This window comes from Pyrus communis, chromosome 13 (genome assembly GCF_041283825.1).
Source record: "Pyrus communis isolate YQ-2024b chromosome 13, ASM4128382v1, whole genome shotgun sequence".
Classification (NCBI taxonomy): domain Eukaryota; kingdom Viridiplantae; phylum Streptophyta; class Magnoliopsida; order Rosales; family Rosaceae; genus Pyrus; species Pyrus communis.
This window is the reverse complement of record NC_142577.1, coordinates 30,774,600-30,792,332: the sequence shown is the minus strand read 5'-3', so window position 1 is coordinate 30,792,332 and position 17,733 is coordinate 30,774,600. Positions and strand designations below refer to the sequence as shown.

The window sequence follows — 17,733 nt, the reverse complement described above, 5'->3', positions numbered from 1 at the left end:
TTGAATTGACGGAATTTTATTTCTAGAATTTGTGAATTTTCATATTTGGTTAGCCTAAAAGAACAATGGAATTGAATACGGAAATTTTTATTTTTAAGCTCTCAATCATAGAAATTGGGAAATGACACCTATGTACATGGAATTTAAACTTGGGAATTGGAGATCCCAAATTTCAAGTTATTTTTCACGCGGAAATTCTAAATTTCTATGTTTATGAATCCAAACAATAGAATTCATGCATGTCAATTTACAAATTCTGACTTTTATCCAAATTCCAAGTTTATTTCCCTCATCTAAACATAATGTTATAGTTATAGATTGAAGCACATGAGTGATATTTCTCTATAAAATCACCCTTGATGTGCTTTTTCCTATAAGTGATTATGATCCTTCCAATCACTTCCAAACAAAGTCCTTTGGTTAGGTGAAAAATCCGTAAATTTCTCTGATTTGTGATTTTATAGTCCACGATTCATGATCTATTGAAGTCCACAAAGTATGAATTATATAGTCCACTCAAAGTAATTCCAAATCTCTGAAGTTAGTGATAGAAAGCCTGTCTGGCTTCCCTCTCTCTCTCTCTCTCTCGTGGGTGTGTTGAGAAGTTGACTCTGTGTTCCTGTGATATGGGTGCTCAGGATTTCTGGGTGGTGATTGTTCTTGCCTTTTGCTTCCAAGCTCAAATCTTGGGCTCTCAAAACTTGACATGCGATCCCAAATAGATAGAGAATAACTATTAAGGTTGATCTTTAGTGTCTGTTTTGAAGTGTTTCTCAAAAGCAAATCCATTGCTCTCTCTTTATCTGTCAGGTTCGTCTTTTCACTCTCTCTTTTTATTACGTTTCTGCTTTATTGCTTTGAATTTTGATTAATTTTCGTTTTGTTTTCTTGTATTTTTGCTTCATTTCTCAGACATTATGTTTGATACAAGAAAACCCACCTCAGAAAGTTTGGTTCTTGGCAAGGGTTTTGCTGCTGCTGCTACTTGATTGTGCATTCTCTCTCCTCTCTCTCTCTCTCTCTCTTCCAGAGGGTGTGTTTCTGTGAAATGGGTGTTCAAGATTTCTGGGTTTTCATTTTTGTTGTTGGGTTTTGCTTACAAGCTCGGGTTTCGAGCTCTCAAAACCTGACATGCAATCCAAACGATTTGAAGGCACTGGAGGATTTCATGAATGGTATAGATTCTATGATTGATGGGTGGGATAGCAATTTCTCACCTGATTGCTGCAAATGGGCAGGCATCACTTGCAATTCTTCTTCCTCTCTCGGATTGAACGGTTCCATTGATACTTATAGAGTGGTTAAGTTGGAGCTTCCAAAGAGAAGGCTAGTGGGAAATCTCTCTGCATCTTTAGGCACTTTGGACCAGCTTAGAACCCTCAATCTCTCTCAAAATTTCCTCAAACACTCGCTTCCAATTTCGCTTTTCCATTTGCCGAATTTAGAGTTCTTAGACTTGAGCTCTAATGATTTTTCCGGCCCCATTCCTTTCGATATCGAATTGCCTTCAATCCAGTTCCTTGAAATTTCACAAAACTTTTTGAATGGTACCCTTCCGGCTAGCATCTGTGACAAGTCTACTCAGCTTCGAGCACTGAAGTTGGCTGTGAACTACTTCTCTGGTAACCTCCCACCAGGTCTTGGCAATTGTACTTCCTTGGAGGACCTCTGTCTAGGCATGAATAATTTCAATGGCGGTGTGCCCGAAGGTCTATTTCGTCTGCGAAACCTAACCCAGTTGAACATTCAAGATAACAAGCTTTCCGGGGTGCTCAGCGAAGAATTCAGTAACCTCATTAATCTTGTTCGTTTGGATATCTCAACTAATGAATTTTCAGGAACCATCCCAGATGTTTTCCACAGCCTTGGAAGATTACAGAATCTTGTACTTCATTCAAATCGGTTTGGTGGTCGGATACCCCCTTCCTTGTCGAGTTCCTCGACCATCTCTTTGCTTAATTTGAGAAACAATTCATTGCAGGGCACAATTGATCTTAATTGTTCGGCAATGACTAGTTTGACCTCTCTTGATCTCGGTTCCAATCAGTTTGATGGGCCTATTCCCTCCAATCTTCCCTCTTGTCGACATTTGAATAATGTCAATCTTGCCCGTAACAACTTCACGGGCGAAATACCAGAAAGCTTCAAGAGTTTCCCTAGCCTCTCTTACCTCTCGCTGTCAAATTCCAGCCTTTCCAATATCTCTTCTGCCTTACAAATTCTACAGCAGTGCCAGAACCTGACTACTCTGGTTCTAACTTTGAACTTCCGCGGTGAAGAATTTCCTGCTGATCCGACCCTTCATTTTGAAAAGTTGAAGGTTCTTATTATTGCAAACTGTAGGCTCACAGGTGTAATACCTCGGTGGTTGAGTACTAGCAGCAGATTGCAGTTGTTGGATATATCGTGGAACCAATTGCAAGGAACAATTCCAGTCTGGTTTGGCAATTTTAGCAGTCTTTTCTACTTGGACATGTCGAATAATTTGCTTACGGGTGAAATCCCTAGAAGCTTAACTGGACTACCGAGCCTCATTAGTGGGAGGATCTCCCTTGAGGAACCTTCCCCTGATTTCCCTCTGGTCATGAAGAGGAATGCAAGTGCCCGAGGGTTGCAGTACAATCAAGTGTGGAGCTTTCCACCGACGCTGGAACTATGTAACAATAATCTTAGCGGACCAGTCTGGCCAGAGTTTGGGAAACTGAAATTGCTTCATGTTTTGGATCTCAAGTTCAACAGTCTAGTAGGACCGATTCCGAGTAGTTTATCTGGCATGTCCAACTTAGAGACTCTGGATTTGTCTCATAACAAGCTTTCGGGGACAATCCCGCCTTCGCTGATCAATCTCAACTTCTTGTCCAAGTTTAGTGTTGCAGACAATCAGCTATACGGGGTGATCCCTGCAGGAGGTCAGTTTTCGACCTTCTCAAGTTCAAGCTTTGAAGGGAACAGTCTTTCCGGATACGATGCTTCCCCTTGTCCAGCAGGACTGGATGCTCCTCTGGGAACATGGTTCGGGAAATCGAGCAAGGATTATACAGGAGTTATTGCCGGAGTCGGTGTCGGATTTGTATTTGGAATAACATTTTTCATTGGAATAGATAGGTACGTCTGGACTTTTTAAGGAGATTACATCCTACATCCTTCCTTTTATTTTATTTGTATTTGGAATAGCATGTACATTTACGTTCGTGGCCTAATGTATAGAGTATTAGCTTGTGGTTGTGTAAGTGAGAGAGATTCCAGCACCGGCATATTCATATGCAGCGACACTCGCACACGAATGGTGGGAGGTGCCACATTCAAACATTTGTGTGGAAGAACTTCTCCCAAGTGATGAAGGTGGATTCCTTTGAATGTAACAAAAGAAAAGCATATGAAATGTAAGGGTTGCAAATTAGATAACACTTGGCTCAGGGACCATGCCTGAAGAGCTCTGCAGTTTACCCACTTACACATGCCTAAAGACCATGCCCGGAGAGCTCCAAATTATGGACAGAGGTCCTCTCAGGTTCTCATTATCTAGAGTACAAAAAGTAGGAAATTCGGATCACATAAGTTGAATTTGACAGTCCTTATTAACTCAATTCCCAGACCCACTTCACACAAATCAAGGGCCCTAGTCACTCTTTCTCTCTCTTGAATTGTCCGAATTTTCTAGTCTTAACTCCTAAGACTCCAAACAGTGAGATTCAACGAGAATCCAAATTCGTCACCACAAAGGAAATATGAGGCCCGATCGTCGAACCAACTAACCGATACGACCTATACACGAAGGCCTTGGGCTAATTGCGACCTAGGAACTATACCGCGAGGCCCATATTATACCCAAGGGCGAAAGCCGAAAACACTGCTTGAAAGTGAGTAGTGACCACATGATGTTTTGCTTGTTAATTAATAGGATGATGAGATAATCTAATAAATTATATTGCTCCCGTTGAAAATCTAATTAGACATTTACTTTTGGCACAAAAAGTATTAAAGCATAACATGATTTGGAGCTTTTTTTGTGTGAGTAGGTTGCTTTATTCATCTTTAAAAGATAATACAAAGAATAGTACAGAACTTTACATACTAGCGGAAGGCGCACTGCGACTTCCAGTTTCGCAACAGGCACTGAAGAATCTGGAAAGAAGAGACAAATACCACCAAATACTCCCTAGGCATACCAAAAAAAATGAGGGGAGAAGAGGAAACACCTCCCCGCTTAAAACTAAAAGTTACAAAACTGGAGAACATAGTAGTCCGTTACTACCCACGAGGGAGTACCATAACCGGCGATGGAGGAGGCATGTATAGTTGGGACCAACTCATAAAGCGCACCCTCGAATTGGTTATAGCTGCAGCGGCATGGGCTGCTTATTATTCATTATTGAAGCATGTAATGTAATCCACTATTAACCCACTCATTATTTCTCTAAATGCGATTAATTAACATCATTCGATCAATCTTAAGACTTGGATTTCACGAAACATATGATTAATTTTCTCTTTTATTATTTGTTTAGTGCGTACTTATGTGGATGATGACGCAGGGTTCGCATTCTCTCCGTAAGTCAATTATATATGTCCATACCACTATTAATGACCATGATCTCTCACGACAATAGCAAGCAATAGGTTTCATCCCAAAACAAAATAATGAATTAAAAATTTTGCAGACGTTCTGTTGGCAGTAGGCACACAATTTAACGAAACGCCACGTGTCATTTTGCCATATGTGCCACGTGTAATGAATCGATTTGGAGTAAGTCTACAAGACTAGTGAAAAGCAATTGTTAGATGAAGTAGGATTCACTTCCCTTCAAATATGAACGAAAGAAAGAAAAAGAAGATTTGGAGGAGAGAAATCCTACTCCTTGTACAGGCTCAACTTTCTCACAAAAAGTATATGAGTTTGTTGGTTGAAACTTTTAGGTACTTAAATTCGTGGTAGCACCACCATGAGGAGGACTGGAGGATGATCCCACAGAAAAAGGGTAGACATGCCACGAATTATCAATATACATTGTCCAATCTAGGGTTGGAAATTAATTAATTATTTGGGAGGAGGATGTTGGTATTAGGGTTGAAGAGAGAAGGTCTAATTCAACACAAACACGTACACTTATACATACACAGGCCTTTTAAGGGAAAAGATCCTCATATTTAAAAAAAAAAAAAAAAAAGATACTCCTCTTGATTATTAGATTTGACTTTAATGAAATTCTGTGGTTGAAATTAAATCACAGGCCACAGAATCTCAACCATAGGATTTTATTAAAGTCAAATCTAACGGTCAAGAGGATGTCCCTATTTTTTTTTTAAATGGGGATCCCTTCCCTTAAAGGCTTCCTATACATACATGTTGTATAAATTGAGCACATAGCTAGCCATATGACTTTTCATAGAAGCCATTTTTACACTAAATTATTTGAAATATAGAAAAGTGATTTCAAACTGAAGAAAGTTTGATTTCACTATATAACCAATTAGCAATATAGAGTGTAGTCCAACATCACATATAAGGTCTTTCTCTTGTTAATGTGAAACTCATTATCGACACTCTCCTTCACTTGTGGGAAATTTCCAAGCCTAATACGTGAACAACACAACTCGGATGACATGCAGCACTTACGCCCGTTGGACTTCACTTGTGAGATAACTTACTTTTATACCATAAAAAAAAAAAAGTTAAATTCTACTATAAAACTAATTGACAATTAAATGGCGACGTCATCTTTCATTCTGCCTTGTGTTAGAGCAATTTTGTTAACCGAAAATTCGTACTCTACATGCATGCATCCTCAATCGACATACTCTACTTGCAGCATGAAATATCAGTTTTGGGCAGTACAGCTTTTTCCACTTTTGTGTGTGAATTGAAATTACGATAAGATGACATTACATATGAGACAGACACATGTAACAAGTTGTGAATTGGACATATAATACATGTGACATCTATCATCATTCACAAGATCTATCATGCATGCGTCTTCCTAAGGATAAAAAGGTTCGAATTTCCTTTTTCAAAGAGCTATAATTTATTTGTATTTTCTGTGCTCATTTATTTGAGCCATAATTTCACAGGATCAATCTGCATTTGTCTACTTAATTGTTACTGTTGAAGTTGATGTTTATTAGAACATAGTGTCTTTAATTTCTTTGAGCTTAATTAAATGCATGCACAACAGCGACAAAGTTAAGATTTCATGTGTGTGAGGGCCTCTCACATGCATAGTTAATTTGAACGCAAAACATGAGAAATTTGAGTAATTTGCATAAAAATTGAAAAACGCTAAATTCAATAGAAAGATTGAAAAAACATTGCACAAACTTAGAAACCCGATTATGAGCTAAAAAGTAAAGTTTAAAATATAAGTTAAAGCCAAAAAAAAAAGTTTATTAAATAAGAAGTGGAAATGAAGACTGTACTGCAATAAGAAGGATGAAAAGAAAAATAAAGCTAATCTAAAACGAAAAAGAATTTAAATTAAGTACATACTTAAATTTTAAAGGTAAACCAATATTTAATATGCAACAACAACATCCGTCAGAGTAGCATGATAAAATGGCAAAATGGGTCACAGATCATTTTGATCCCTTGTTGTTGGCTCCGCCCTGCCCCACAAGATCTGCACAAATTATTCCCCCAACCTTCCCTATATGGTCCAACCCTGCTGTTCATATTTGACCCTTGTGAGTTTTTAGTGACGTTGTTTTTTTATTTGTTTGAAGATAAGCGTTTGAGATTTCAGACATGCATGCATATTTGACTATTCTGATTCCCACAGACTTTTATAAATAAATTATGTGTAAATATTAATATTACTGATAATAAGGACCAAAAATTCATTAAAATAAAAATAAATGATCTAAAATATATTGGAAATCCAGAAGAAGCAGTCTTGAACTGCGGTCGGTCCACGGCGATTCGATTTCTTCAAACTTGGGATCAAACATGCATGGTTTGACAATCCATAGAGTTCAAATCTCTAGTTTATACAAACTAAAAAACTCCATCGTTCACCTAACCTTAAGAAGAATATTAATAAAAACATATGCGGTGGCGGATTTGGAACCCTGTCATTGAGGGATTTCGTGTTAAGGGTAAATTTTTTTAGATAAAAACAGAGTGTTGTCGACATATGTTAGCAGACATTACATCGAATATTTGGTGGACACAAAAGAAACCTATACCCAACGTTCGAAGAATGCTCATAAGACATTCACGTGTATATTTCTCAAACTCTGAATGATCTTGAAACCACGTTGATCCCAATATACGTACTTGTTTGAAAATTGAACCCTTAATCCTACTAATTCAACTATCATGTTACTTTCAGCCTCTCCGTATCTCTTAACTCTTATTACAACTCATACCACATTCTTTGGTGTAAGTCAAGGATGGTTTCAGTTTCAATCTTATTCCTAAAATTTGCCTACTTGCTCTCGAATGTCAAATTGTACAAGCTGAACGTTTGACCATTGTTGAAAATCCATTTATTAATTTTGTAGAGAAAATCATTTTCCCGAATCTCCATCTTTGACTTTGGTTTCGTTTATTATATATTTCAACTTGAGACCACTACTAAAAAAAATTCCCCCTTTTAAAAACACGATTTTAGTGTCCTTGAATCAATCGGATAGAATTATTTTAATGATATGGAGCAAAAATAAATTTAAAGCAAAATTACATAAAACTCAAAATTAAAAATAAATAAATAATCTAAGTGCAAATGTAGCGACCAACTCGTTGACTCTCTATCCTCTACTTTCGCTGTGGAAATTTTTTTCAATATGCTGAAAATACAATTCAGTACAATAAATATCATAATAAATCAGTTAAATTTTATTTTTTCAAATTTCTAAATGATCGTATTATAACACCTGAGTAGACCAGATGTACTAAAAATCTCTCATCGCTGTCCGTAGCCAAACCTACTTTCATTGCAATTGACCGGCCTTTACCGGTAACAACTTTATTCTTTCACATAAGATTATAAATACTGTCTGAAAAATAGAAGAATCCTCGCTCGCAGCCGTAAATTGAAGAGAGAAAAATCGGCGAGGAGAAGAAGAACCGCAACTGAAAAAAAAAGACATACAAAATATGAAAACTTTGATTCATTCCTTCAATTGATTCATACCAGAAACCATGTTTCTTTGAAGTCAAAAGGCTCAAAAGCAAATCCATTGCTCTCTCTTTATCTGTCAGGTTCGTCTTTTCACTCTCTCTTTTTATTACGTTTCTGCTTTATTTCTTTGAATTTTGATTAATTTTCGTTTTGTTTTCTTGTATTTTTGCTTCATTTCTCAGACATTATGTTTGATACAAGAAAACCCACATCAGAAAGTTTGGTTCTTGGCAAGGGTTTTGCTGCTGCTGCTACTTGATTGTACATTCTCTCTCCTCTCTCTCTCTCTCTTCCAGAGGGTGTGTTTCTGTGAAATGGGTGTTCAAGATTTCTGGGTTTTCATTTTTGTTGTTGGGTTTTGCTTACAAGCTCGGGTTTCGAGCTCTCAAAACCTGACATGCAATCCAAACGATTTGAAGGCACTGGAGGATTTCATGAACGGTATAGATTCTATGATTGATGGGTGGGGTAGCAATTTCTCACCTGATTGCTGCAAATGGGCAGGCATCACTTGCAATTCTTCTTCCTCTCTCGGATTGAACGATTCCATTGATACTTATAGAGTGGTTAAGTTGGAGCTTCCAAAGAGAAGGCTAGTGGGAAATCTCTCTGCATCTTTAGGCACTTTGGACCAGCTTAGAACCCTCAATCTCTCTCAAAATTTCCTCAAACACTCGCTTCCAATTTCGCTTTTCCATTTGCCGAATTTAGAGTTCTTAGACTTGAGCTCTAATGATTTTTCCGGCCCCATTCCTTTCGATATCGAATTGCCTTCAATCCAGTTCCTTGAAATTTCACAAAACTTTTTGAATGGTACCCTTCCGGCTAGCATCTGTGACAAGTCTACTCAGCTTCGAGCACTGAAGTTGGCTGTGAACTACTTCTCTGGTAACCTCCCACCAGGTCTTGGCAATTGTACTTCCTTGGAGGACCTCTGTCTAGGCATGAATAATTTCAATGGCGGTGTGCCCGAAGGTCTATTTCGTCTGCGAAACCTAACCCAGTTGAACATTCAAGATAACAAGCTTTCCGGGGTGCTCAGCGAAGAATTCAGTAACCTCATTAATCTTGTTCGTTTGGATATCTCAACTAATGAATTTTCAGGAACCATCCCAGATGTTTTCCACAGCCTTGGAAGATTACAGAATCTTGTACTTCATTCAAATCGGTTTGGTGGTCGGATACCCCCTTCCTTGTCGAGTTCCTCGACCATCTCTTTGCTTAATTTGAGAAACAATTCATTGCAGGGCACAATTGATCTTAATTGTTCGGCAATGACTAGTTTGACCTCTCTTGATCTCGGTTCCAATCAGTTTGATGGGCCTATTCCCTCCAATCTTCCCTCTTGTCGACATTTGAATAATGTCAATCTTGCCCGTAACAACTTAACGGGCGAAATACCAGAAAGCTTCAAGAGTTTCCCTAGCCTCTCTTACCTCTCGCTGTCAAATTCCAGCCTTTCCAATATCTCTTCTGCCTTACAAATTTTACAGCAGTGCCAGAACCTGACTACTTTGGTTCTCACCTTGAACTTCCGTGGTGAAGAATTTCCTGCTGATCCGACCCTTCATTTTGAAAAGTTGAAGGTTCTTATTATTGCAAACTGTAGGCTCACAGGTGTAATACCTCAATGGTTGAGTACTAGCAGCAGATTGCAATTGTTGGATATATCGTGGAACCAATTGCAAGGAACAATTCCAGTCTGGTTTGGCAATTTTAGCAGTCTTTTCTACTTGGACCTGTCGAATAATTCGTTTACAGGGGAAATCCCTAGAAGCTTAACTGGACTACCGAGCCTCATTAGTGGGAGGATCTCCATTGAGGAACCTTCCCCTGATTTCCCTCTGTTCATGAAGAGGAATGTAAGTGCACGAGGGTTGCAATACAATCAAGTGTGGAGCTTTCCACCGACGCTGGAACTTAGTAACAATAATCTTAGCGGACCAATCTGGCCAGAGTTTGGGAAACTGAAATTGCTTCATGTTTTGGATCTGAAGTGCAACAATCTCTCAGGACCAATACCGAGTACTTTATCTGGTATGACCAGCTTAGAGACTCTGGATTTGTCTCATAACAAGCTTTCAGGTACAATCCCGCCTTCGTTGGTTAAGCTTAGCTTCTTGTCCAAGTTTAATGTTGCGGACAATCAGTTGTACGGGGTGATCCCTACAGGAGTTCAGTTTGGGACCTTCCCAAATTCAAGTTTTGAAGGGAATAATCTTTGCGGCGACCATGCGTCCCCATGTTCATCAAAGAAGCATTATCCTCTTGGGAATCCCAGCAAATCAAGAAAAAATAGAGGAGTTATTGTTGGTATAGCTGTCGGAATTGTATTTGGAACAGCACTTGTTCTTGCGCTCATGTACACAATTTTGGTGCGGGTACATAGCCGGAGAGAGGTTGATCCTGAAAGAGAGGACCACGATACCAACGAGAAGGACTTGGAAGAATCTGGGTCAAAACTAGTGGTTCTGTTCCAAAACAAGGATGCCAATAAAGAGCTCTCTATTGATGACCTTCTACAATCTACCAACAATTTTGACCAAGCAAATATCATCGGTTGTGGGGGTTTTGGTCTGGTTTACAAGGCCAGCCTTCCTGATGGTAAGAAGGTTGCTATCAAGCGGCTTTCTGGTGACTGTGGCCAGATGGACAGAGAATTCCGTGCTGAAGTTGAAACCTTGTCTAGAGCTCAGCATCCAAATCTTGTACATCTTCAGGGGTATTGTAAGTATAAAAGTGACAGGCTCTTGATATATTCTTACATGGAGAATGGTAGTCTGGATTACTGGTTACATGAGAAAATTGATGGTCCGACCTCTCTAGATTGGAATGCGAGGCTTCAGATTGCTCAAGGGGCGGTGAGAGGGCTTGCTTATTTGCACCAGTCATGCGAGCCCCACATCCTTCATCGGGATATAAAGTCAAGCAACATCCTTTTGGATGGGAATTTTAAAGCGCACTTAGCGGATTTTGGTCTTGCAAGGCTGATAGATCCGTATGATACTCATGTAACAACTGATCTTGTTGGGACATTAGGCTACATCCCTCCTGAGTACGGCCAAGCCTCTGTTGCTACTTACAAGGGCGATGTGTACAGTTTCGGGGTTGTTCTTTTGGAGCTGCTCACCGGAAGAAGGCCGATGGATATGTGCAAGCCAAAAGGAAGTCGGGATTTGATCTCGTGGGCATTTCAGATGAAGAGGGAAAAGAGGGAAAGCGAGGTGTTTGATCCTTTCATTTGTGACAAGCAGCACGATGAGGAACTCTTGTGTGTTTTTGAGATTGCATGCCTCTGTTTAAGCGGATGCCCGAAGGTGAGGCCTTCAACGCAGCAGCTAGTTTCGTGGCTCGACAACATCAACACCAAGAAAGTCTAGCATTGTTTTCAGATAATGAAGCCAGGGAAACCCTGGTTGTACAGCAAAGATATCTTACTTGTATAAGAAGTTGTATCTCCTGATCTATAAATTGTTGTTTTTGCATTCTCAAAGTTGGTTTTTGTTGTGAACGTGTATCCTCGACATAAATGGTTTCGTATTGTCGCTGTGCGGCATGAGTAACAGCAACGGTTGTAAGGATTTGCATCTCAGTTTTAGATTTTGAAGAGATGAATGTATAAAATAAAGGTTCCGAGTCTTTTGTGTTGTGGTTAGTTCATATTTTTCAGAGGTTGATGTTCTTTATTGTCGAGAGTATGAATTCCACATCAAGTAAAAAATGGACCTTGCATGTACTTGTAAGTAATTGAGCTACTCTCTGTATTGTTAGTTGGTTTTATTGTGGATTTTCAACTTTCTTTACTTTATCAGAGCAGATTGTCCCATGTGTGAAGTCCATTATACCACAACTTTATTAAAATACCTTCCTTTTGTGTTCAGTGAATTGACTTTACTGAGTGCATAGGCTGTGCGGAATTGTTTCTATACGAAACACTTGTGCTCACATGCGCCTTTACCTAATAGTGCTTTTATATCAACAAGTAAAAAAGAACATAACAGGTGCTTCTCTAGATAAGCAATTTTGTAACCACAAACCGACCCCAAAATTTTATGTCAAATGTAGTAGAAAGTGATTTTGGTTTTCCAAACGTACTTTTAGTGCTTGCAGAAGCAATAGCATTTAGAGTTCAAACAAAACATAGGAAAACTAATGAAAATGACTTGAAAATTTTGAGTTTTAACGTTAAGGATAAAATAAAAGGTAAAATGAATGATACCAAGATTGACTTTTTAGTGTAAAAATATGATTTTTCGTTAAAATAAACAGTACCGTAAACTTTTCGTTAAAGTTTTCTAAAAACATTTGTCCACCGTTTGAAATTGTTGGACGTGGCCGATTGACAATTGCACATCGTGCATTTTCCCAAATCCGTTCACATCGACATCAATTTGTGCAAGAAAAGTCTACAAAACCACCAATTTTAGTCTCTATTAAATTTGGTGTTAGTCAGAAAGGAGGACGGTAGCGGAGATGGACCAAATCTTGTTCCATCTCGCTTGCATTTTGAGTTTTAGTTTTGACTAGAAACCAAAAAGTAAGCAGCATCTCTCACGTTCACATACATGATGTTCAATTCATTTTCGCCATGAGCATGATGGCTGCAAGTCTATTCCGTCGGCGGCGATTCAGAACACCATTTTCTTCATTCTCAAGAAAATAACGTACAAGTCGAAGTTGGTGAGCAAGACCAATAATGTCAGTTATGATCGAGTGTGATTTGAGAAATTTGTCTACATGAATATTCTCATGGGCATGGATGTAGATAAAACCACAACACAATACCAAGGCGCACAATCGGTGGCCTGCGAATGCGAGCTTTCATTCACGAGAGGAAGAACGTCATAGAATGACCAAAAGACCACGACACATCGAAATCTGATTTCATAGATACATGTCAAAGAACAACAAAATAAAAGAAGAGATTGAATCACTCATGTTTGTTGAAAACAGAAGTAATATTTGGCACTTGAATTGATAATGTCTGTTCGACTTTCTACTAAGCATCCACAAACAAGAAATCTTGCAAACAATGGGCACACATATTATAAGATGATCACTTCTTTGAACAAAAATGGCACATTGTATGAGGAGGAGGACGAGGAGGAGGATACTATTATCTATCGGCGTCTCAGGCATTGGATTCCATGTCATCTTCCATCTCATGCACAGCTTGAAGTGGACCACTTCCAGACATAAACCCACTCTTCGAAAGATTATTCAAAGGACCATTTCCAAACAAGCATACCTGGGGCTCGATCTGGTTCAAGCGGTTCCACTCATCATCTGATAGAGACCAACTGAAGATGTCTATGTTTTTTCTAATCCTATCAGGCTTCAGACTACAAGGCAGCACACTGGTTCCTCTTTGCAGCCCCCAACGCAAAATAACCTGAAACAGATACCAATGTGTTACTAAAATCATAAGCACAAATGAATAAGACACTGGTTTCCATCCCTAACATAACCATGCTTGCAGAATCTAAAGATGGAAAGTAAAATGTTGAAAAACGCCAATCACAAAATACTGGCTCATGTGTAGTGCAAATCACTAGCGAAACTATAACTTCCAAACACGTACAGACCTCACCTCATTTCTAAACATAAATGTGCCACGACTAGATTAAGATAGCATATCACTGGAGGACCAAGCATACCAAGTTACCAACACCAGGATAATCTCTCTCTTTAAATAAGTATATTTGTGTAGTTTCTGTTTAGCGTATAACATTCCTTAGTACATTAACAATAGCAAATATAGCATAAAGTTACTGGTGGGGCGAAGAAGACCGAAGAGAAACTAATGTTGATTCAGTATATGATTGTGGTCTTAATTCAATGAGGGAACCACTCCAGACCTTTCGGTTTATATTCTAGTTATCCCCAGTCTTAGTTTATATCTTCCCAAAGTCAATCTTGCAAGTTCAACCTATCTATAGCAGAGGGATAATAGTGCAAACTTCAGAATTTGGGAAAATTTATAGAAGCCTACTCTGATATGGGTCTTGAAATCACAAGGATCTGCAAATTATGTTGGTACCTCCATTTCTGGTACATAGCTTGGATGACATGAATAGTATGGAGAGAAAAAAGGACTGTGGAATGTAAGGTACCTGCTCAGGTGTTTTTCTGTGTCGGTCTGCTATCTCTGCAACTGTTGATATTTTCAGCATAGGACCATGCACAGACCTTGACCTCCTGAATGATATGCGAGGAGTTCCAGGTTCATCTTCCCCACCTGAACTGCTATCAGATGGTCCAGGAGTAGAAGTTGGGACTCCTAAGGGTGTGTGAGCAGACACATGAATACCTTTCAATTGACAGAACTTTACAAGTTCATCTTGCCTCCAAAAGGGGTGCAACTCCACCTAAAAATTCAATCATAAATCAATTAAGCAACCTGAATTATGTGATAATATCATAGATTGAGCAGCTTCAAGACCAGACCATAACAACCTAGATTGAAATAATGATGATGTGAGAATAATTAAAATCTAGCAAAGATGAACGTCGAAATCCAGCCACTATAGAAAAGAGTTGGGAAATGTGATAATAACATTAGAGCAATCTGCACCAAGTTTGATATATAATTGGTTTCCAATGTCAAAATTGAATCAGAAAGAAAGTCATGAGAGGTGTTAGTCCTACAAATCAGTCTCTTTTCAATAAAATTAGATTCAAGTTCAGCTAGTTTTGGAGCACAAATGCAGTGCAGTGAAAATATTTATTAACATATCAAAGATCGGTGAAAGGGAAAAATTAAGTCTTTAAGTTCGTTTTTTCGAGCCAGACTGTGCTAGTAGGCCAATTCTCAACACAACTCAAATGATGATTTTCTGCACTTCACATTACAATGTATACCCAAGCAGGACCTAAATGGGCTGCTCCAATACAGGTTATGTTATGCAATTTTGTTATATTACTGCATGTTCCTTCACGTTGCATTGAATTCCACCATTCAACACTTACAAATTACCATGTGAACCAAAAAAATGGAGAAATTGCATGAGACGTTTCGTTCATGCTGGTAGATTGTAGCAAAATAGTTGCTGAAAAGCCAACTTATCCAATGAATTTCCTCATCAAAATGGTACTAGATTAAATCACTTGTCTACTCTAACATATTAGGCCCATGGATCAACATTGTAATCAAAGAAGCAGCAGAAAAGGAAAAAACAGATGGAAGTCCATTGCATCATTCAAACAATATGAACTACTTATAAAGGACAAATTCTGATGCTGAGCTGTTAAAAATAGCAAGAATGATCTACAAAATCCAACCTGATTGACAGCGGGTACAATCTTTGCAAATTTAAGCAATTGTTTGATTTGCGAAACACTGAAATTGCTGACCCCAATAGCCCTCACCAGACCCATCTCAACCAGACCTTCCATAGCTTTCCATGCTTTCTTCGACCGATTCAAGAATTGCCTATACTCGCTCCCAGACTTTGAAGGCGGATCAGTAGCATCACCAAACGCTGAGCTATCAGGCCAATGCATCAAATATAGATCCAAATACGAAACTCCAAGATTCTTAAGAGAATCTCGAACATAATTCTCAATTTTATTGAGAGAATTCATTGTGCAGTAGAGCTTAGAAGTCAAGAAAACGTCTTCCCTCTTCAGTGAACCCCTAAATGCTTCAGCTAATGCTTCCCCAACTTCGATCTCATTACCATAAAGATGTGCACAATCTATATGGCGGTAACCCACCGATAACGCCGTTTTTACGGCTTGAACACAAAGGTCTCCGCCACTCTGCCATGTCCCAAGTCCAATGGCAGGAATTCTATCCCCTGTGTTTAACACAAGGTAATTTCCTGGTGTTCCAAACTTTCCCTTCATCCCTCAAGTTTCAAAGGATAGATTCTAAACAGCCCAGCAATCCAAATTACCCAGAGTGCAGGAATCAAATCGAAATTCCAACAATTCAGCTATATTAACAGGTGAAATATGAGCACCAAACAAACTACTACGAACCCAAAATCTCAGAAACGGGAACAAAGTATGCAAATCAAACAGAAAACCAATTAACAAACACCAAAAGCTGAGAAACCCAACTCGCAGAAACTCAAAAGAACAATTCCAGTCCAAAAAGATTGCAACTTTGACTACAAAAATTCCCCACAATCTGTTTGTCAAAAGGTCTGAAAGAGAGCTCACCACGACAAGAAGCGAAGGAAAAAGCCAATGCTGAAGCTAACAACCAAATCCTTTTGCTTTGGAAACAAATAGAAGCGTGCCACAACTGTGACGGCTGAAGTAGATACGAACATATTCAATCAAAGGGTCATGGTCAACAACGGCAGCACACAGAGAGAGAGAGAGAAAGAGGAAAGGGAAGCCCACAAAACACAAAACAGAAGGCTTAGCTTAGCTGTAATATCAATCTTATTCCATGAGAAAATGCAAAAGGACAAACATTGCTCTCTGTCTCTAATTATATAATTAATACTAAATTAATTGTCTTTTTCTAATAAAACTACTATTAGAGGAACGAGAATCCTACTTTGCGAGGATCTCAGAAATCTTCAAATTGTTTTCGTTCATCTATATTGTGCTGCCAATTTTCGTCAGTTACTGTTTATGTTTAATTTTTAATAAAAAATTTAAAATAATTTATGATCGCACGATATATGAGAAACAGACACAATTTAAATTTTTTCAGATCTTCACAAAAAGGATCCGGAGAGGATCATCATTCCTACTAGAGAAAAGGTTAGAGAGAAAGATGGGGTTTAGGGATATAAAATTCAATGTTTTACCCAACTAACTTAGAATCCCTCCTCCAAATCCACCCACCACCTATAAAAGGAAAGCTGTGCCAAAATATAACGGTAAAAGCAAACTGCATCTTGTTTCACTTTTGGGTTCGGATTCTTGTACTCCAACTTTGACTCTACGCCTTCGGTCGGTTTTATTCATCATTCATTTACGTAATGATGGATAGACGAGTCATGAAAGTTGAAGTTTAGCTACAAGGATAACTCACTGATTAAGTACTCGTAGGGTGAAATTTCACCCTACGAGTGTTTAAACTACTGACATGTTTATTATTTCGGGTTCTAACTTCGAATAGAAGCAGAATGGAATCAAGGTAAACATGAGTAATTGTAACACGATAAATCATAGTAAGAGTAAGTTAAGAGTAAGAAGGCATAGGAGAAAGCTTAGCTTCAAGAATAACTCACTGATTAAGCACTCGTATGGTGAAATCCAGCTTTGGGAATCAAACTCCAACTTTCGGTCCAAAATTGAAACTCAAAACATGGGAAGAACAGAGCAGGCGAATGAGCAAAGACCACCGCCAAATTAGGGACGGCGGAACTAACAAAGAGTATGAGCCAGCATGACTTAACCCTGCCAAGTTCCAAAGCTTTTTAAGATTGTAAAAAGAATTTGCTATGGGTCAGCGCAGTGGCTCTAGCCAATGTGGTTAAGCCCACGAGTAATAGGGCTACAAGTTTCAGTAATCTCATTAAGTGCCCTTAAACAGGAACCTAAGTTGGAAACTCTCCACTTTTTTCCTCACGATGGACATTAACTACCATTCAAAACCTACTTGCAAATTGAGAGGGAAAACCTACCATTCAATTTATTTTCGGGCCAG

The 17,733-nt window shown here is 38.7% G+C and overlaps 3 protein-coding genes across 4 annotated transcripts; 2 read left to right on the top strand and 1 right to left on the bottom strand.

Annotated features, from left to right (window-relative positions):
• The first annotated feature begins 372 nt into the window (after nt 1-372).
• Nucleotides 373-3,230, top strand: LOC137738113 (phytosulfokine receptor 1-like). 2 transcript variants are annotated; one of them, XM_088683505.1, is made up of 2 exons: nt 373-810; nt 913-3,230. In XM_088683505.1, exon 2 carries the CDS (start codon nt 1,049-1,051, stop codon nt 3,122-3,124), a length of 2,076 nt encoding a protein of 691 aa, XP_088539631.1. In that variant the 5' UTR covers nt 373-810; nt 913-1,048; the 3' UTR covers nt 3,125-3,230. The 2 variants fall into 2 exon arrangements, with proteins under 2 accessions (XP_088539631.1, XP_088539632.1); XM_088683506.1 differs by having other exon boundaries at nt 518-706; nt 1,132-3,230.
• Nucleotides 3,231-7,919: 4,689 nt separating this feature from the next.
• On the top strand, nt 7,920-11,759 carry LOC137737202 (phytosulfokine receptor 1). Its single transcript, XM_068476612.2, has 2 exons — nt 7,920-8,200; nt 8,303-11,759. Exon 2 carries the CDS (start codon nt 8,435-8,437, stop codon nt 11,498-11,500), a length of 3,066 nt encoding a protein of 1,021 aa, XP_068332713.2. The 5' UTR covers nt 7,920-8,200; nt 8,303-8,434; the 3' UTR covers nt 11,501-11,759.
• Nucleotides 11,760-13,059: 1,300 nt separating this feature from the next.
• Nucleotides 13,060-17,613, bottom strand: LOC137735900 (aldo-keto reductase family 4 member C10). Its single transcript, XM_088683066.1, has 4 exons — nt 17,315-17,613; nt 15,402-16,380; nt 14,234-14,488; nt 13,060-13,512 (listed from the first exon to the last, which is right to left on the bottom strand). Exons 2-4 carry the CDS (start codon nt 15,966-15,968, stop codon nt 13,252-13,254), a joined length of 1,083 nt encoding a protein of 360 aa, XP_088539192.1. The 5' UTR covers nt 15,969-16,380; nt 17,315-17,613; the 3' UTR covers nt 13,060-13,251.
• Nucleotides 17,614-17,733: the final 120 nt, after the last annotated feature.